This window comes from Rattus rattus, chromosome 15, assembly GCF_011064425.1.
Source record: "Rattus rattus isolate New Zealand chromosome 15, Rrattus_CSIRO_v1, whole genome shotgun sequence".
Classification (NCBI taxonomy): Eukaryota; Metazoa; Chordata; class Mammalia; order Rodentia; family Muridae; genus Rattus; species Rattus rattus.
The window spans coordinates 21,873,061-21,895,277 of record NC_046168.1 but is presented as its reverse complement, the minus strand read 5'-3'; the positions used below and the strand labels follow the sequence as shown (position 1 = coordinate 21,895,277).

The 22,217-nt window shown below is 40.2% G+C and overlaps 1 protein-coding gene across 1 annotated transcript in view; it reads right to left on the bottom strand.

Moving 5' to 3' along the window:
- The window catches only part of Ccdc178 (coiled-coil domain containing 178), a 349,742-nt gene that overhangs the window by 10,138 nt on the left and 317,387 nt on the right, over positions 1 to 22,217 (bottom strand). Inside the window, exon 20 of the mRNA XM_032886100.1 lies at positions 20,973 to 21,107. Coding sequence (XP_032741991.1) covers positions 20,973 to 21,107 — 135 coding nt within the window. The remainder of the gene's footprint in view (positions 1 to 20,972; positions 21,108 to 22,217) is intronic.

The following is a 22,217-nucleotide window of genomic DNA, read 5'->3' as shown; positions in this document are numbered from 1 at the left end:
CATTATTTTATAAGAAATCCGAAACATCACTTGTGGCAATTCTGAGGTGAGTTTAGTAAGTAGGCAAACTGCTTAATGGCATAAGATGCGTCTCTGAATTCCTGAGGAATCTATTCAAAAGGAGCCACAAACTCTGGAAACAACTCCGATCTAGTGGTATTTGAGTTGTCTGTGAAAGAAAAAGAACTTGAAAATTCACACGGTATTGTCAAAGCTTTGGAATATAATATCCAAGTTGAACAAATGCTGTCTTGCTCGGGAAAGGTCAGTCTGAAATTCTAGTCAGCATATTAGGAGTAGTTGATTTACATGTCTGAAGAATCCCTACTAAGTGCATCTTTCCCTATAGGAGATTCCTATCATCTCACTTTGGAAATAATTGAAAGAAAGTATTTCCAGAGGGGAATCCACATAAACAAGATTTATCTAAGGGTTACAAATGTGACAGAAAAAAATGCTCTGCTGTGTGACCAGGGACCAAGAGTACTGCTTTTTGAAGTGTTGCATACATTTCAACAATGTATACTTTTTTGTATAATGGTTCCTCAATTTCCTGAGACATCCAATCAGTGTACCTCAAAACAAGTCTTTGGGAAAGGACCATATTAGTCAGTGTTCTCTTGCTGTGAAGAGACACCATGAGCAAGGCAACTCTTCCCAGAAAAAAAATACATTTAACTAGGGGCCGACTTGCAGTTTCCAATATCATCGTGGCAGAGATCATGGGGCAGTAGCTGAGAGTTATATCCTGATCCATTCCCAAGCAGAGAGATCAAGAAACAGAGATGGGGATGGGAAAGGGGAGGGAAAGGGAAGGGTGGAAGACAAGGGAAGGGGGAGGAAGAGAGACAGGGTAGGGACACACAGACACACTTCAAAGCCTACTCAGAGTGACTGACTTCCACCAACAAGGCCACACCTACTCCACTTGACCACAAATACTCCACATGACCACATATACTTCAACAATCTCACGTCTTTTATTTTCTTTTAATTTATTGACTCTAGACCGCAGTTTCTTCTCCCTCCTCTCCACCTAATCTCTCTCCCTTCCCCCTCTCTTCTCCCAACCCCTCCTCCATTTCCCTTCAGTAAAGAGCAGGCTTTCCAGGGGTGTCAAGCAAACATTGCATATCAGGCAGCAGTAAGACCAGTCACCTCTCCTCATCTCAAGGCTGGAAGAGCCAACCCAGTAGGAGGAAGAGGGTCCCAAAAGCAGGCAAAAGAGTCAGAGACAGACCCCCTTCCCACAGGAATCCCAAAAGAATTAAGCTACATAACTGTAAAATGCATGCAGAGGAAGGTCATCCCTTTTAATCCTGCTCTAAGAGTTTCACTGGTGACTAACCATTCAAATGTAGAAGCCTACTGGGACCATGCTTATTCAAAGCATCCCATGAACACACTGCACTTCGGTGTTTTAATTGTGTTTAAGGACTTCTGCAGGCTAAGCACAGTCCTTTTCTTCACATAGGTTTCAGCTGCTTCTGTTTCACACTCTTAACATTTCCTAGCCCCTCACCATCTCCCTCCTTCCTCCCCTTCTTTCTCTTTCTTCCTTGTTCTCCTCCCCCTTTCTCTCTCTCTCACTCTCTCCTGATCAGTTGCCTCACTGGTTCCTGGTACCTGCCCTGAACCTACAGGCAACTGCACTCCTGGAGTGGTTGGTTAATGCTGCAGTTCCAATAATGTGCAAGGCCTAGGTTCCAGCACGCTGTCTTCTGGGCAAGCTATGCACCTTTTCCTTTCATTTCCTGTCATTGAATTTATTGCACCATATTGACATTGCATCTTCATAAAATTCATGAACAATGTTTTGTTTTTCATCTCAGACCAGAAACTAAACAAGATTTCTATCTATAATAGCTATTTTTTTTAAATTCACAAGTTTCCAGTTTTAACTTTTTCTCTCTCCCTCTCTTCAAGTGTTTGCCAAGGGTCAGTGTTTTCAGGATTCTCAGAGATAATCTCTTTGTCACTTGGTAAACTTCTTATATCTCAGCCCTTGTAATTTGTTTCATTTTAATTTGTTCTCTGGCTTCTACTCACACCCTCTTGGTGCCCCTGTGTCTTCAGTCAACATGTATTGGCACACTCGCAGCATCACAAGGGTCGGTAACAGTTGTCTCTTGTTCTCTTTTCTAATAAACTGTTTCTATCACCACGTTTCCTTTATTAATGGTAGGGCCTTCATTCTATTTCCCAAAGGTATTTAAATGTTCTTTATTTGCCTTTATTTATTGCCCATTTTACATATGAAGTCTTATCACTTTGATGCCTGAGAAATAAACTAAGTATGTTCTCACGGTATTAGTTTTCTAACATCAACTTTATATTTGTTTAGATATGTTTTTACTTTTTTAGTTGATAGTTTTATAAATGCACATAATAAATTTTAGTTTTTCACCACTTGCAACTATTTTTAGATGACAGTGATGAAGAGATGATTATAAGTGTTGCTACTTAAAAATGGCAACGTGTAGGAGAGTTTTAAAATCTCCGATGTCGCCTACCCCATGATTTCTGATGTGGCAGATGTTTACCTCTGATATTGGAAATCTGAGATGCACTTTGGTGCATTATTTGGGAAACTGAACTATTTTTCAAATTTCATACTCAATTATGAAATATAGCATAAAATATTTATACTGTAATGGTTTAAGTCTGTGTCATAGATCAAAAGTTACAGTGCAGTTGAAAAGCCACTGCGTTTAATGAATGCTACAAATGTGGAGGCTCTCTCATTATAGTAAGCTACAATACAAAAAACCCCATAAACTTCAGGGATGCTATAGGGAAAACTGTTGGCTTCTTTTATTCTCCTAGTAACAAAATCAAAATCTTTGACCTAAATGAGTGGGTGTAGATTTCGATTGCTGTGGCAAATACCATGGCTTTGGAAAGAACAGACTTATTTTGGTTTTGGCTTTATAATACAAAAAGAAGCCAGGACAGGAACTCAAGAGGAACCTGGAGGCAGGAACTGAGGCAGAGACCATGGAGGAACACTGCTTATGGGCTGGCTCCCAATGGCCCACTCACATTGCTTTATTATACAACTTAGAAACAGGGCACACTGCTTTCCCAGTGGGATGCGACCCCTATGTCAATTATGTTCTTGTAGTCCCCTCTTTGGACTGCCCCCTCCATCTGCCCTCCTAGTTCTGGTCCTTTTACTCTTCCCAAATAGTTCTCCCTCATACTTTCAGGGCATCCCTAGTTCATCATTCTGCCTTATTGCTTGTCCCTTTAGACCCCATCTACCTCCTCACAATCTTGTTATGTTTTCATTTATATTTTTATTACATATATGAATATAAATCTACACATACATATAAATTTAGATACATCTCTTGCATATGAGGACAATGTCTCCACTCTATCCCTTTTCCTACGTTTGACACCCTTTCATTTTCTTTATAGCCAACGAAAAGCCCATCATGTATTTACCACATGTTTTCTTTAATCATTCATTTGTAGCTGGCATTCAGGCTGGCTTATGTTCCTAGCTATTGTGAACAAGGTAGCAGCAAGCATGGTGTGCGAACATTTCTGTGATATGCTGCCTTGGAGCCCTGTAGATACCCAGGAGTGACACAGCTGGATCTTCAGCGAAATGCAAGTTAAAAGCACATGCAGTTCCATCTCATCCAGACACTGTTCTTACCAAGAGAGCAGATCGCGGGTAGGGAGGTTAGGAGGCTCTGGGAAGAATCCTCTTTAGGGTAGGGGAAAAAACATGACCAAAATACTTTATACCTAAAAATAAGCAGCCAATAAAAGATATTAGAATGTTAAAAGTATTTTAAAAAGAAAGCAAATGGTGACAAATGCCAGCAAGGATGTGGGGAACGAGTAACTCCACTGTACTTCTGGTATGTATGTGCACTGTACAGCATCTCTGCAAATAAACATGGAAATTCCTCAATAACTGGAAACTCCTGTAAAGGCTGCCTTACTAGCTACACCCAACATTGTTCCTTTTCCTGTCCTTTATTCCACAACAAGTCCACAGAATAAAGATTCACCCTCTCACTCCATCTTCTCCCTATATCCAAGAAGGAAAGCCTGGAATAACATGTTTGTTTGGAAACAGTCTAGGTCAAGATTCAGAAAATAAGGGATTTGAACCTGGCTACATAGCTTGTGAGCCATGCCACAAATCAATCTCTCTCTGTCTTTCTCTCTCTTTGTCTTTCTCTCTCTGTCTCTCTGTCTCTCTCTGTCTCCCTCTCTGTCTCTCTGTCTATCTGTCTGTCTTTCTCTCTCTGTCTCTCTGTCTGTCTCTCTCTCTGACTGTCTCTCTGTCCCCCCCCTCTGTGTGTGTGTGTGTGTGTGTGTGTGTTGTGTGTGTGTTGCCTGTACACATAATGCATTCTACATGAATACCTGGAGCGCACAGAAGCCAGAAGAGGGCACTGGATCTCCTGGAACTGTAATTATAGTTGAAGTAAGACTGAGCCAGTGCTGGGCGCGATATCTATAGAGGTCTTCTGCAATAGCAACAACAGCTCTTAGCTGCTGACCTACCTGTCCAGCCCCCTGGAAGCTAATGCATTTATTAAATTTGTCTAACAGAATCTTTCTTCCTAGGATGCTGGTGACAGATAACTTAAAATAAATAGAAATCACAATGAATAAGTGCTACTAACATGGAGTGTCCCTCAGAGATGCTCAAACACTACACCCTCCCTTGATGCTGCTGTGTGTGGAGTTATCTGGAACCTCTTCCAGCTCCTCACAAAACAGCCTGCAGTTACAATGACAAGACACGTGCAGTGAGTGATTTCTTATTTAAAAAAACAAAAAAAGGAGATTTTTTCCCCAAGTGAACTTTGCTAAGGAAGGAGAAGGTAAGAGAGGCATAATAAGTATTTCTGTAGCACCCTTAACTATTAGAATCTTCCAGGGTGAGGATGCTTCCGAGAGGACAGAAAACCCAAAAGGGGGAGAAGCGATAGGAAAAAATTGCAGTTTTGATACCGTGAAGATAGCATTTTATAATTCAACCCTAGACTAGGATTTTGACTTTTGAATAAATCAGTTGGCTGAGAAGGTTCTGATCCCTGAACATGGCAAGGTGCCAGTTGGCAATTCTCAGGGCTAAATGCTAAGATGCCCCTAGTTTTCAAAAAAAAAGTTTTCAATAAGAAACACACACCCGGAGTAAACAAGGCTGGTGCTGGTCATGCCAGAGACTCCCGGCATTTGCTCTAAATTGTATTTAAAGGCTCCTGAGTTGAGCACTTGGACCTGGGGAAGGAGTTGAGATGCTGCATTCACAGTGCTGTGGATGCTTTGTCTTCGTATTTGTGCTTTGTTATTTTGTTCGGTTTGCTTCTTCTGAGCCACAACTGATACGATCTCAATGTTTCCGGACCACATGGGACCAACCCTTCAAAATGGAACTGGCTGTTTCAAAACTACTAAATGACATCCACCAGCATTTGAACCTAGGACGGTGTCGGTCAATGGGAAATGATGAAGAATTTGAATGTGCAAGATGACCTTTCATCTGGGAGGTCTGCATCTGGGCATTTGACTTGCTGCTGAAAGCTGGTTAAATCAAAAGTATCTGAGGAAACGATGCATCCCGTTTGTACATGCAAAGCTTTTTTTCCTGATTATTATTCTCTTAAGTAATTCAGTGTAAGACTATGCATGTAGATTTCATATTTTACCAGATATCACAAAAAAAATCTGGATAATTGCTTCAGCATACGAGAGGGTGCTCATAGTCTAGGTTAAATACTGTGTCTCTTTATTCAAGCACCTTGAGCATCTGTGGGTTTAGCATGCCGAGGTGGGATGCCTTGGAGCCAATCATCCTTGCATTTGGAGAGATGAACGTACTAAGGCATAATTTGAAAAATCTGGGATCCTGGCTCTCCGCATTAAGTATGTTAGCCTATTTCCTCAATGCTTCAACACCATTTTCACAACGTTAGGATATTAACTTACTGAATGTCATGTGGCAGGTTTTGTAAGAAGTGTGCCAAAGGAAGTGCATCAAGACAGGGAAGAGTGGAGTACACTTTCCCATTCTGCAACACTCAGTTGATTGTCGGGGTGGGTGATCGGATTCTCTGCAGGTAGCGATGTCTGCCTTCGGAGAGCCCAGAATGGTGTGTTGTACAAATGAAATGCGATTATCTCTGTGCACAGGATAGTCTGATTTGGAACAAGACTTTAGGTCTAATATAAAGATCCGTCAAATCAATCATCCAGCTAAGCTTCTGTGGCCCCAAACTCCTAATTTAAAAATGTTGATAAATGAAGTAGCTCTTTAGTTAATAAATGAACTATCTCTTTAGTTGTCCTTCGTCAGCAACATTCATTTTAATGGAAAGCGAGTTTACAGGGTTACATGATTGAACTACTGAGCCACGTCAGTGTTGGCAAATGATGGGCTAAATTATTGATGTTACACACTAATGAATTCTGATGAGAAATAAAACACAGACATTACGTTTCAAGTGGTTCATAATTATTTTTGTACTTTAAAAGCAATTTTATTCTTTTTTCCAAATCATACGGGTTCTGTAAAACAAAAACACAGTTAGTGATTAAACTGAAATTATTTAGTTTGTGGCAAAAAAGAGTCCCGCTATTGCAAGTTTTCATTCTGGGAGGATAATGTTATTCACACTAGGTTCCTGATTTCCTATATACTTCTGGGGAAAGATAATTAAATTAAATGTCTAAATTTTAAAACCACTGTCTTTAAGGAAGATAATCTGCTTTGAAACTATGGATGACATTCCAATAGATGTATTTATGTTCATGTTTACTGTAGTTGTGCTGAAACACTGCCATTCGCTGGGCTTTCCATGAACTAGCCTGATTTGAGAAAGTTATCTTCAAATATATGATGAGGAATGATGTATATGCTATAAAATGGTGGACATCGGAAGCAGGCAGTGTTACAAAAACAGGGCCACGTTTCACGAAGGAACAAAGTCTGTTCAATGGTCTTTAGTATTTCCTTGTGACATAACTGTCTCAGCTTGAAATCTTAAATGTGAAACCCATGACATTGCTTGCTTTTCCTTAAGGCTTGACTTAAAGTAGAATGACTCAAACAGAAGCTCAACTTGAAGAGATCCAAGGCCAGCTTTTAATTAAGAAGGATTAGACATAGAAATCACAGTGTTCCCAGCTCAAGAATGCATCTGTCAACTGCTCATCATGAATCTTTGCACCAGCATGTTCATTGTCCCTACCTCTGCTCACCCCATCATGGGGTAGCAGGGTCCCTTTGTCAGAAGGGGCTGTTACCATTAGTGGACCAGGTCTTCATGCAAATGACTTATTGTTTTGTTTGCCTGGACTTTACTTAATTTTACAGAGATGCTTAGAATTAACTCTGGAAGTTAGTCTCTATGCGATGGCCGTTACAGATACTTTTCTCCATGAATAATTCTTTAAAAAGATTAAAAACTCAACAGCAAACTCTTTCTATTCTTTTAAGAACAAAACTCTCCATTTCCATTTCTCCAGATTGAGAAGATATGCAGATATCACACTTTGAGACAAGAGGACTAATTCTCTTTTTATTAATCATTTTATTCATTTACATTTCAAATGATATCTCCTTTCCCAGTTACCCCCCCCCACAATCCTCATTCTCTCCCTCCTTCCCTCACCCCCCCCGTCCCTTCTTCTCTATGAGGGTGCTCCTCCACCCACCCATCCACTCCAGTCTCACTGCTCTAGCATCCCCCTAAGCTGGGGCATCAAGCCTCCACAGGACCCTCCCATTGATGTCAGATAAGGCAATCCTCTGCTACATATGTATCTGGAGACATGGATCCCTCAATGTATGCTCTTTGGTTGGTGGTTTAGTCTCTGGGAGCTCGGGGTCGTTGTGTTGATATTGTTCTTCCTATGGGGTTGCAATCCCTTTAGCTCCTTCAATCCTTCCCCTAACTCGTCCATTGGAATTCCAGGGCTCAATCTGATGGTTGGCTGAGTTTCTGCATCTGTATTGGTCAGGTTCTGGCGGAACCTCTCAGGAAACAGCCATACCAGGCTCAGGTCAGCAAGTGCTTCTTGGTATCAGCAATACTGTTGGGTTTGGTGTCTATAGATGGAATGGGTCCCTAGGTGGGGTGGTCTCCGGATGGGCTTTCTTTAGTTTCTGTTCCATTCTTTTTTTTTGTCTCTGTCTTTCCTTTGGACAGTAACATTTCTGGGTTAACAATTTTGAGATGGGTGAGTGGTCCTGTCCCTCAACTGGGGACTGTGCCTATCCACTAGAGGTGGTCTCTACAGGTTCTATCTTACCTTCATTACGTATTTCCACTGGGTCCTGGGAGTCTCTTGCTTCCTTGGCATTTACGACTTTCTAGTGGCTACCCCCAGTTAAAGGGAGAGTTATTTATGTTAACCCTGTAACATTCTACTTCCTTATTAAAGTTTACTGAGGCATCGTCTTCCTCACCCTTATTTCTCCTTTGTAAATAATCCCACGCACGATAAACACGGTATTGTGTATACCAAGGCTGTCTCACTTGCCCCAGTCAAACTTTTCTTTCTCTAGAATTTCCTTCTTAATCTTTTACTCTTGTTATCATGGCACTGCTCATTGTTTTAGAATCTTGATACTTCTGAATGAAAAATCATGTGTCCGGGTTAATCTCACATCAGGGCAGCATCATTATGTCATGATGATGCTAAGTTGTATGAAAAATACCTACCGGATATGCTCCATTAGTCACTAATTTTCAAACTCTAAGTTCTGCCTTTGAGGAACTCATCTCCCCCACACCACTGACATGGTTCCTCCACTTGAATAATGGGCTGCTGACATAACACTGAATTAAACAACTTAAAATGCTGTTTCCTTTCTTTTTGTGAAGTACAAACCCAGGACATGCAATTATAGCTTCCTAATAAAAGCAAGGAGAAATGTATTATTGTATTTTAAGGTAAGAATATTTTGTGCTCAGTGAGTTATTTTACAGGATGAGAACAGAATTTAATTTATAGAATTTGGCATTCATTGGTGCTTTATTTATTAATGCTCTGATATACTATATTGATATGCCTGTGAGGTCAATATATTTTCATTCTAGATACCAACATTGGAATTACCCCATTGCTTCATCTGTCTTCCAATGGGAGATGCAAAGCTATCATCATTGCCGACAGGTGCTCTGGATGTTGTCAGATAAAATAATTCTGATATGTGCAGAGATGATGGACACAAGTTGTTAACTAAACCCTAAGAATCGCACCATGAAGGAGTTGGGAGAGAATAAGAATGCCTTGAGTTGGAATAGGAACTAAGAATGTGTTGTTTAAGGGGCTGAAGAGGAACCTGAGTAAATTGAATGGGAAAATTTAACATCAGAGTCAGCATATAAAGGATAAAGAAGGCTGGGTTACATTGGCAATCAAGAGCTTAATTTACTTATGTACCCAGGATGTTCCCAGGACCTCTCTTGGGCTCTCTATGCTGGCTGCTAAATTAGGTATTAATTAAGCAATAGAGATATTCCTTAAGGGAGACCCTCTGGTGACATGGCTTTGATCATTCCCCTAACCTCATTTTGCACTCTTCCTTACTCAAGTCCTATTCTCTGCTCACAGAGGCCTTCCCACTCTCTGAAGAACAATGGCTTTTCCTAGAATGAATGTCCAGTTTCACCATATAAGGCTAATCATACATGGGAAGCCTGCTAAAATATTTCAGAATTCTGCTAAAAATATTATGTGATTATTATAAAAATATTACATGATTTCTCTTGTAGTTAAGTTGTAGAAGTGACATATATTTAGTGAATTTCCTAAGTATATATTTTTAATGTTTCTATTGTGCCAATCAAAAACATATCTATTACTATCCTACTCACTTAAAGCATTTTAAGAATTGTTTTATGACCTAGTACAATGTAGTACTTGGAAGTGTTTGGCATGTGCCCCAGAATGGGGGAACTATTCTCCAAATCTGTTAGGTCAAGTTAGTTGATGGAGTCTTTCAGGTCTGATTTGATGTTTTGAAAAAAATCTTCATGTTCTATTAGAGAGAGGCAAGCTTTAGGGCATCACACAATGAGATCCTTTTATTCCTACTTTAAGGCTTAGTATATGAATGACCGGTTTTATTCCTGGTATTATTTCCAGTTGTGAGGGTTTACTTTTATCCACTTGTGTTATGCTTGGTGTTGATAGAATGATTTTCCAACATTTACTTCCAAGAATTTTCATGTATGTCATAGGCACCATAAAGCAGAGTGACATTTTATCTACTGTAATTAAATATATTTTTCAATTGGAGTTTTAAATTCCATCTATTTTTTACATAAGATTTAGGACCTCTTCTTCCTTCTTGAAACTTAATGAAATACTTTGCAATACTCTGCAAGTTGTTCTATTGGTACTTTTGCTGTATCTCTTTTGAGTTTGAGTATGGGGATTACACTATGACTCAGTAAGCCTCACTGCTTCCTGTTGGGGTTACTCCATACTATTTCATATTACCTTGAAGATGTAGATCAGAACAGTTCTATCTCATCTCTCATCTTTTATGGCATAGCTACCTTTCGTGATGCATTTGTAGATAGAAGCTAGGACTCCCAGACTGGGGCATTAGCTTTCATATTTAAATTTGTCTTTTAAATGTCTTACATGTGACCCTCTCCTTCCTTCAGGTCTAGATTTGTTTCCCCACATCTTTCTGGCTGTTTTCAGAATTACTTGTTGGGGTTTGCCCAACTTTTAGACAACTACAGCAGAAAATGTGTATATGATTTAGAGAAAGATACATACCTCTGTTCCTTTAATATTGCATAACAACTGTTAAGAATCACTCACTTAAACATTGCCAGGAATCAGAAAACTCACATGCAAGTCATTTGAGGGTTCATTCATTAGAGTGGTTGAATATAGAATGTTGACAATATAGCCGTCTTTCATACTTGTGTCACTTTTGAAGGATGCTTTCTCTTTGAGAGTTTTGGGATGACTACTCCTACCTTCTTGTTGCTCATCTCCTTGTTAGAGACATTCTCATGCCTTCTGGCCCTCATTACTTCTGACGTAGTGTTAAAATTAGTTTTTAATTTTGTATCCTGTGGAATTGCTTCCATGATTGTTCCCTTTATCTTTGGCTTCCAGAAGTTGATTATAATATAAATGAATGTGAGTTTTATGTATATATCTTTTGGAGGGGAGGGCTTTCTGAATTATTGTGATCATCAATTAATATTTTAACTTAATGACCACATCAAATTTTATACATTTTAGTGATTTAAGTATGCTCACCTTAGTACATGACGACGTGAGCTGTAATGATGACTACAAAGACTGTTACCTGAGAAGCAAATGTTATGATTTTACTACTTGGTCTGAGAAATGAAAGCTCATGAATGATTTACTGAATACAGAATAAATAGATTATTTTCCCAGAATGCCAAACTTTAAATAGCTGTCATTGTGCTCTTGCAGATGACTTAATCTCTTATTTCTCTCTGTATTTCTCTGACACAATGAAATCTCAGTAACACAAAGAAAATTTCCAGGACAGTGTAGTTATTAACATGTCTCCAATGGCCACAATACCCGAACTTAATGTCTGCCTTTATTACTAGATATTGAGTCTGGACAACATGATTTACCCATATATGATTTGGTTTCATTATTCAAAAAAAAAGGGTTACAATGACAGAATGTCATAGAATTCTTTGAGAATTACATTAATTAAAGTGCAAAAAGTACTGAGAACAGTGGCACATTATAAGGACTCTCTTAAAAACAAAATAGCAGGGGCTGGAGAGATTCTCAGTGATTAAGAGCCCTGACTACTTGCTCTTCCAGAGGTCCTGAGTTCAATTCCCAGCAACCACATGGTGACTCACAACCATCTGTAATGGGATCTGATGCTCTATTCTCATATGTCTGGAGAGTGTTACAATGTTCTCACATACATTAAATCAATCAATCAATCAATCAATCCTTTAGAAATAGTAAATAGGCTTCTACTGTGTAACCCTAGCCTCCAGGACTCCTGTGTTTGAAGTTGCTCATTTCTGTTCATCCCATGTTTTTCTCTGTTTCATATTCAGGTACCTGTGGAAGGGAGCCATACCCAAGTCTCACTTTTGACAAAGACACCCTTCTGAATTCAGACCTAAGTATACTTCTATTTCTGCTTTCTAGCTAACCGTAACATTTATCACCTGCACCTGATTACCCTTAACCTTTGAATTAATTATTCTGTCACATTTTCTTGGGGCAGCTACTTTCAATATTCAAGATATAGTTTTGGAATTATTCCTTTCAGGAAACTTCCCCTCCATTTCTGGCTTGAACTCTTTTTTTGCCTCCAGCTTTACTTATTCAGTAGGGTGTGCCTGCCTTCTCTGTGAGGTCACAAGCTCTTTGAGGATGGATATTGTCCCTTGTCCTTATGGACCTCAGAGAACCGAAATGCCTGTCACAGAGCAGACCCTAAGAAAGAAGTGCATTGGAATGAGCTGACAGTCCTCAGCTTGGCTGCAGATGGCTGCAGCTCAAGGAACACAGTATGTATTGTGGGTATCACACTTGCATTCACTGAGTAGGGAGTAAATCCAGTGCTTCCGTATGTAATGGCAATTCACTCCCCTAATATCAATCAAAATAAAATTTCAGAGGCATAATTTTACCAGGGAAAGATAATGAGATAGTACGTCCTAAAGGTAGGAGTGTGAAGAAATGAGCTAACATCCCTTTCAGACACCATTTTCTGAATCTGAAATGATTTTTCGGCAACAGACATTTGTTTGTTAGCAGTGATCAGTTTGCGATGGGAACAGAATGCTGATTTTACAGCTAAAGGAAGATATTTGGCCAAAGTGTGACTCAATAATTTTACTGTTTTAAGTAAGAACATTTGTTTAATTCTTCCTGTTTCTATGCTTATGCATTCTCTAAAAGCAGCAGCAGGAGCCAAAGGAATTGAAGCCAGCCAAGCATTTCTTTCATTACATTATATGACCAGCAGTGTTGTGCACGTAGATGGAGTTTCTGGAATTCCCGGGAGTCTAAAGTGCTGTGTAAAACTTGGGTTGCCAGATTTTATTAATTAATTAATTAGTTAATTAATTCACAACACTGAGGGTGGAACCCAGGGCCTCAATATGCTAGACAAGCCACCTACGACTGAGTTATACCACCAGCCATTGCTTTGTAAGCTTGTGGATGTGAAAGTATTGCCAAGTACAACTAGGTTCATGTCTGGTTGGTTTTGGAATTTTTTTTTCCGGAGCTGGGGACCGAACCCAGGGCCTAGCGGTTGCTAGGCAAGCGCTCTACCACTGAGATAAATCCCCAACCCCCGAAATTTTTTGTTAAGAGTTAGTTACATATTCAGAATTACCTTATAATAGTATTGGTAGAAACACACACACACACACACACACACACACACACGAAAGATTTGAGTTACAGTAGCAGGTCACTTAGTGTGTACAGGGCTAATCTTGGGAGACATACCTGTGTGCACATGTGTGCACATGTGCTGAGGCCTTCAGAAGATTACCTTGGGTGTTTTTCTTCAGTCCTTTGCATTCCTTGCCTACCCCAGCCCTCCCACAACCTTTTAAACACAAAATCTCTCATTAGCCTGGAAGTTACTAATCTGTCTTTGTCTTTCTAGCTCTGGGACTACAAGTGCGGTGTGATACCATCCCTCCTCTCTTATGAGTCTGGGGATTAAACTTCAGTCTTCATGCTTGTAGAACAAGCACTTCTCTGACTGAGCCATCTTACCAGTCCAGGTCCTGATAATTCCAACCTAGCAACCAGTCCACAGCCTCACCCATGCAAAAACTCAAAACGGGTTATTCAGAGCAACTGCCAGAAGTTTCAGTTCTACACAGAAATTAAGATCTACAGTAATGCCAATATCTGAAAATATTTTTTCTCCATCTTTATTAAATTGGGTATTTCTTATTTACATTTCGATTGTTATTCCTCTTCCCGGTTTCCAGGCCAACATCCCCCTAACCTCTCCCCCTCCCCCTTCTATATGGGTGTTCCCCTCCCTATCCTGCCCCCATTACCGCCCTCCCCGCAACAATCACATTCACTGGGGGTTCAGTCTTGGCAGGACCCAGGGCTTCCCCTTCCACTGGTGCTTTTACTAGGATATTCATTGCTACCTATGAGGTCAGAGTCCAGGGTCAGTCCATGTATAGTCTTTGGGTAGTGGCTTAGTCCCTGGAAGCTCTGGTTGCTTGGCATTGTTGTTCATATGGGGTCTCAAGCCCCTTCAAGCTCTTCCAGTTCTTTCTCTGATTCCTTCAACGGGGGTCCCGTTTTCAGTTCAGTGGTTTGCTGCTGCCATTCGCCTATGTATTTGCTGTGTTCTGGGTGTGTCTCTCAGGAGAGATCTACATCCGGTTGCTGTCGGCCTGCACTTCTTTGCTTCATCCATCTTATCTAGTTTGGTGGCTGTATATGTATGGGCCACATGTGGGGCAGGCTCTGAATGGGTGTTCCTTCTGTCTCTGTTCTACACTTTGCCTCCCTATTCCCTATTCTTGTTCCCCTTCTAAAGAAGGAGTGAAGCATTCGCATTTTGGTCATCCTTCTTGAGTTTCATGTGTTCTGTGCATCTAGGGTAATTCAAGCATTTGGGCTAATAGCCACTTATCAATGAGTGCATACCATGTGTGTTTTTCTATGATTGGGTTACCTCACTCAGGATGATATTTTCCAGTTCCATCCATTTCCCTATGAATTTCATGAAGTCATTGTTTTTGATAGCTGAGTAATATTCCACTGTGTAGATATACCACATTTTCTGTATCCATTCCTCTGTTGAAGGGCATCTGGGATCTTTCCAGCTTCTGGCTATTATAAATAAGGTTGCTATGAACATAGTGGAGCAGGTGTCTTTTTTATATGTTGGGGCATCTTTTGGGTATATACCCAGGAGAGGTATAGCTGGGTCTGAAAATATTTTTAACATAAATTTTAATGGGAAAGCCTTACATTCTGAGGGGATACGGGTGCTCTGTGAAGCAGCTGGCCACGTGTGTGTGCGAGTGCTCAGTTCCTGTCTTATCCAGCTCAGGCCTCCAGCTCCTGCAGCAACTCAGCCCACCATGAGGATGGGAACTCTCACCGTAATTCACCTAATCTAGAAATCCCCTCACAGATGTGCCCAGAGATTTTTCCTCTACAGTTATTCAACTCCTGTCCAGAACGTTGCCATTTTCTTTGCTTACTTTTAGGAGCTCTGTATTTCTGGTTGAAATGCTGAATAACTCTTATTAATTTAATTTTTGTACTTATTCACTTTACATTCCTCTCACTGTCCCCCTCTTGGTCACCCTCTCCACACTCCTTTCTTCACTCTGCCCTCTCCTTCTCCTCTGAGCTGGTGGGGACCCCTGGCATGTCAAGTCTCTGAGAGGCTAAGCCCTTCCTCTCCCGTTGAGGCCAGATAAAGGCAGACCAGCTAGCACATACCCCATGTACATGCAGCAGCTTTGGGGATAACGCCCTTTTCCAGTTGTTCTGGACCCATGGGAAGACCAAGCTGCACATCTGCTACCTGTGTGAAAGTGGGCCTGGCTCCGGCCCATGTATGTTCTTTGCTTGGTGGTTCAGACTCTGAGAAGCCCTGAGGGTCCAGGTTAGTTGGCTCTGTTGGTCTTCCTGTGGAGTTCCTATCCCCTTCAGGGCCCACATGTCTTATTAGTTTTAATGCTTCCTGGTGAACAGATGGCTCTATAGTTAAGAGCACTCCCTGCTCTTCCAGAATACCCAGGGGTTCAGTTCCCAGCACCCACAGGATAGCTCTCAACCCTCTGGAACAGTTCTGATGAATCTGATAGCCTTTCCTGACCTCCACAGGCACCAGATGTTCTCTTATATACACGAGGGCAAAACACTCACACACATGAAATAAGATACCATAAATCTTCAAACACTCTAGTGCTTACTCTCTCTTAGTGACAGAAATGGCACTATGACCATGATAGCTTTGACCTTTTCTTACCCAGTATCTCTGCCTCTGGTTATTTTATAAAACATATGAAACTGAGGGAGTTTTCTTATATGTTATTTTGTTTCTTATTATTAGAGAACATTGTTGCTCATAATAATCACTGCTTAGTGCATATTGAATAAAAACAAAGTCTCCTTTTGATTATTTATATTAAATCACATGGATATATTTCTCAAGGCAAATCCTCGTATTTTGATACATGATATTATTTTTTATTCTTGAAGAAAGATTGGTAGTGTTCTTTATTGATAGTAACAGTAACTTCACCACTGAAAACTCTCTCTCTCTCTCAATATATATATATATATATATATCATATATATACAGTGCTATTTTATGTGATAATAATTACTAAGGAAGAAGATGGCATGAATATGAGAGAGGAGTTTGATGGGGAGAGGGAGAAGGGGAAAATATAGAGTGCTCATGTATGAAATTCTCAAAATATACTAAATAAAGAACCTTAGGAGTTATAAATAGCTCTTATTTTGATTGTGGATTAATTTAGTTTTATTTGGATTTCAACCATGTATTACTTCACATATTCTGAAGGTATTTTCATCAGGTGCATTAGGCTTGTTACTGATAAGTCCTAACAGATATCTTTTATATGTCAGAAACATATGAATTTGAGTATTTCAGTTTCAGTCTTTCTCATTTCTTCTTAGACTGAAACTTTTAATTTTTTACACTTCTTTTGAGATTTTTATACATGAATACCACATTTACATAATTTCCTCTCAAGTTCCTGACCCCTTCTATGATCATTGTTCTACACACTACATGCACACGCACACATACACGTGCACACACATGCACACACACATGCACACATGAACACATGCACAGCAACACACACACAAACCTATTTATAGAAGCTACAGGGTCCGTTACAGTTGCTTGTATGTATATGTGCTTAGGACTGATCATTTGGAATTGGATAATCTATCTCCTGAGCTCATTCACAGAGAAGGCTGATTCCTGATTCATTTTCTCTCTCCCTCCCTCCCTCCCTCTCTCTCTCTCTCTCTCTCTCTCTCTCTCTCTCTCTCTCTCTCTCTCTCTCTCTCTCTCTGTTTTGTTTCTCTGTCTCTTTGCCTTTCTCTTCCTCGCCTCTTTGTCTCTGCCTCTCTTTCTCTGTCTCTCTCTTTCTGCAGCCATTGTCTGTAGCTTTTAACTGTACAACTTTTAAATGATGTGGATTTGCCTTTATGAGTGATCGGCAAACCTGAAGATTACAAGTGCATCCTGGAGCTGTTCATAGTTATCAAATCATTAAACGTTTGATCATATTTTCTTTTTCTATGCTTGTCCTTTCTTCTTTTCTTTTGAATTATTCAAATTTTACCATATTGTTTTTCCTCAGATAGTTTAGTGATGATAACTTTTTCTAGACTCATCGCAAATATTCTTAAATTATCGTACATATATTAAAATATCTTTCATATCACCTAAAACCAACCTATAAGATTTACCCATTTTATTCAAGTGTAATTTCTATTTTAATCCTGCAATGCATTTATTTTTACAATTTCTTTTATTTTGAAAAGATTGCATAGAGATATTTTATTTTATAATGTGGATAAGTGATTTTGGATTTTTGTCCCCCCCTTCTCTGTCTGTCTGTCGCTCTCTCTCTGTCTCTCTGTCTCTGTCTCTCTCTCTGTGTATGCATATATATATATATATATATATATATATGGGGTATGTCTATAAATTATTTAACACATTAGAATTCCTGGAAAAAGAAACAATGAATGTTTCCATCTATAAATAAGACTATAGGCCCCTGGAGCTGGGAGGAAAGCTTAAAGGTTCCCATATTTAATCTTGATCAATTACAGACTCAAAATTCTTCTGATTATGTTTCAAGAACCCCAATTAATTTAGGTGGGAAAAGATGGACAAGGAGAAAAAGGATTTTCCATTTTAGAAACCTGGCATACTGCTGGTGAAAGATTACTGATAGGCTATGAGATGTGTGTCCAGAGGCCATAGGAGCATGGTAGGGGCAACAGCTTCCCTGGGTTGAGTTTCAAAATCTTCATTCCTACTACAGATCTGCAACATCCTTTCCCTGTTTACACCTAACTGTATCTACCTGGTGAGTAAAACCAGCCATGCTTGATGGAAGTAGCCTGCAATCTTTCCTTTACTTTGGTCCTATTGCTGGCTTTTAGAGATCAGCAAAGAGAATGGTAACCTTGTATTGTAGTCTTTACGTGCTTGTTAGGTGCTTTCCACTGTGTATGTCCTATCCTCTCCCTTCCCTGGCCCCTCTTATTACCGCTTCTCTTAACAGTGTTGGTATGGCTTCTAAACTATGTTTTCTACATTGAATACATTGCTGCACATATATCAAACCTAAGAAAATTGTGTTGAAAGTTATCCTTTCAGAAAGATGTACCCTGTATGCAGCCCAGCCCAAGGTCACATTTGCATGTGGTGGCTGCTTATATGCCTTGAGTGACTGGGTAGTGCTCAGGACATCTGCTCCATAAGATGGGAGAGAAGTATCACATTCTACAGGATCATGTAAATTAACGAGAAAGAGCAGGAATTACAGGAACAATGAAATAAAGGAGCACCTATGAGGCCATGACCATAGAAACTGTGCTACATTAGCAGAGACATGGTGCCTTATGTGGTTGCTAGACCTGTGGCGTGGTTTGGTTTTGTAGAAGTTCGCTTTGTGTCCTATCAAAATCATGGCCAATCAACGTACTTAAACATTTTCATTCTATACACAAGGCTACAAAGTCAAATGGACTAAGTCGTAATTCTGTTCTGGTTATCATTAATCTTTCTGGCTTCTGCTTGAGCCTATAAATGAAAAAGCTTCTTCGATCCCCGTTTTCTGTTAAGGGCAGGGCTGCTGTTATTGCTGTTTGCTGCTCTGAAAACAGTGCTCCAAGGGTGAGCCCAAGCTTCGCTTTTCTGTTGAACACGTGCTTTGAATCGCCTTTACATGCTATCGTTCACATGCAGTTGAATCTTCAAAAGGCTGAGCTGGTAGTTTTCATCCAGTAGTTCTCTAATATTTTTCAGAATCATTTTAACAATCAACAGGAACAGAGACTGTTTGAAGGTTTTGGGTTAAGCACTCACCTGACACATATTCAAGTATGTTTTATTCAAACATTTTCAGTATTTGTTAAACCCACTGCAATTCACAGTGAAATTTTACAATTTGTACTATTTAAAAGAACATAAATATTTAGAGAGAAATTCACCATTTCTTCTGAGACTAAGTTATTGGGACACTTAGAAACCATTGAAAATGGAAAAGAGAAGCACAGTGAGGAGCCGCCCACATTTGCGTTTTATTTATTTAAATGATTATTTATTTTCTACCTATATCATAATATGTTGTATGGCAACAGATGTCATGTTTAAAATGCTGTATGACACTTCAAATGGTAAAACGTTAGCTTGGAGCAACTTTGAGTAACATTCCACCAAGAGTCTTCACTTGGCCAAAAGTGGGTCTACAAGCCTGGTAGACTCTTAAAGACAATCTAGTCACCAAATGCTTTTCCAGACTCTAACACAGGTAGCAAAACGTCACCTGCATCTGGAAGCAAAGGTGTTATATATGTCACCCGCATCTGGAAGCACAGATGTTCTAGGCACAACTCTCTCTCTCTCTCTCACATATATATATATATATATATATATATATATATGTGTGTGTGTGTGTGTGTGTGTATGTATACATACATACATACATATATACACATACATATATGTACACACATATATATATATATATATATATATATATGAAGATGATGGGTAGACAGGACAAACGATTTCAAAAGAGCAGACTTGACAGTGAAGCGTCTTCAGGAAATCATTGTCAATATTCCTGAAGTCAGAATGGTGATGCAAGGCACCTGGTGTGCAGCCATGAGGGCCTGAGTTTGGATCTCCAGCATCCAAGTTCAAACAAAAAATTCTCGTGCAACACAATGGCAAACGGCATACGTCTAAAATCTTGTCCTTGGGGAGGTAGAGCCAGGAGGATACCCGGGGACCACTGACCACACAGGATACCCAGGGATCACTGACCACACAGGATACCCAGGGATCACTGACCACACAGGATACCCAGGGATCACTGACCACACAGGATACCCAGGGATCACTGACCACACAGGATACCCAGGGATCACTGACCACACAGGATACCCAGGGATCACTGACCACACAGGATACCCAGGGATCACTGACCACACAGGATACCCAGGGATCACTGACCACACAGGATACCCAGGAATACTGACCACATAGGATACCCGGGGACCACTGACCACACAGGATACCTGGGGACCACTGACCACACAAGAGACCCGGGGATTGATTACTGACCACACGGGATACCAGGGATCACTGACCACACAGGATACCTGAGGACCACTGACCACACATTATACCCAGGGATTATTGACCACACAGGATACCTGGGGACCACTGTCCACAGAGAACACCTGAGGATCACTGACCACACAGTCTCTCCCAAGCAGAACTCCAGATTGTATTTTAGTGAGAGATTCTGTTTCAAGAAGGGTGGAGAATGATTGAAGAAGACAAATTATGTGGAATGGAAACACCTCTACACACACACACACACACACACACACACACTCACACACACCCTGAGCAGAATGGCATTCACAAAGCTTGGAAGCTGGAAAATAAACACATTTTTATAGAATGTATGTATCAATATCTTCCCTGAGGTTTGAGATAAGTCGGTCCAATCTCCCTGTTCCCCCAAAGTATGCACGGTGTGTGGTATGTGTTCTCACTTACTGAATTCATCCTTCATGCAACCCCAGTCTATCAAAGAGGTTAAAAATTTATAAAACTCTGATGGGATGTGGTTTCAATGCTTCATCACACAGCCCGTCATTTGCTTTCCAATCTAGATCAGAATAATCTTGCCTCTTTCCCTTCAGTCACCTACCTGCACAACAAATATTTTCTGAATGCTGTTCTGGGAGTCTTCCTGGAACTTGGCCAGCTTAGACTGGTTAAAAAGGATCAACAGTCGGAAGTACTCTTGCCATTTCTGGTCCAGCTTTCTTTGCAGCTGACAGAGCTAAAGGCGACAGGGAGGGGAAAAAAAACACGCAAGTCAGGGGAGGAGAGGAAATTAATGGCACCGTTCAAGAAGAATGATGGAGGGAAATATAGAAAGCAGCCAATGGCCCGTTCCGCACTGTACGGACCTGACAGGAATTTCACAGTCTCTTGATTTTTCAGCCCGCTCATGTGCATTGGTCGGAGACCAGTCACATCTGGCCGCCAGGATGGGGGGTTAATTTTCTCTAAATGCCTCAGCAGTTTTGTTCTAGCTGAAGCAAACTCTGTGACTGCAAAGCTGATGAGTAAAATATTTCTACTTCACCCAGTTTAACTCAAAACCGATAGCCTCGGGACATATTGAACCTTTCTGTTAAAAAAAAAAATTCTTTTGACGCTTTTTGAATGGCACATCGGGTCAAGTCAAAGTTTAAAAAATGCAACCTGAAGACTTTGATGGACACCATTGCATCTTTTTCTTACTCTTAACGCTTACTATGGCTGAGGATGTGTGCATCAGAGCATGACAAAACCAGGGAGAATTAAGTTAGCCATCAACTGCGGAGGAGAGGGAAAAAACAGGGAGGGGGATTTCCAGCTAGGACTCTGGATTAATCTGCCTTTCTTTGATCACGTGACATGGAAACGCGTCCATCTCAATGTTAAGGTACAAAAGATGCAATGTTTAGGAGTGGCACATTAAACTTTGGACCTGAAGAGAGAGAGAGAGAGGGAGAACTCTTTCCTTCAGACAGCATTCTGTAAGAATTCCTATGGTAAGTCTATATTGAATCCGGATAAATTTATCAAAATTAACAACAAACTACATTTACAAAAGACCCAAATAGTCACATAGTATATTCTGCCATTGAAAACTCATTTTGGGGTGTGGTAGCATGAATAAGCACTTAGAGTGTATTGCAAAGTGGAAAGAAACAAATCTATGACAAAGTGGGAACTCGTATAAACATCTCTTCACACCTAAAATAAAACATGCTAAGGTATGGCTGTTAGGGGGTCAAAGGTACAGGAGTAAAAACCATCTGTAAAACATTCAAGAAATTTTTCGTGAATTCCAGAAATCTTAGTTGTATATAGTTCAGTAAAACATTTTTTGAGGGAGTGA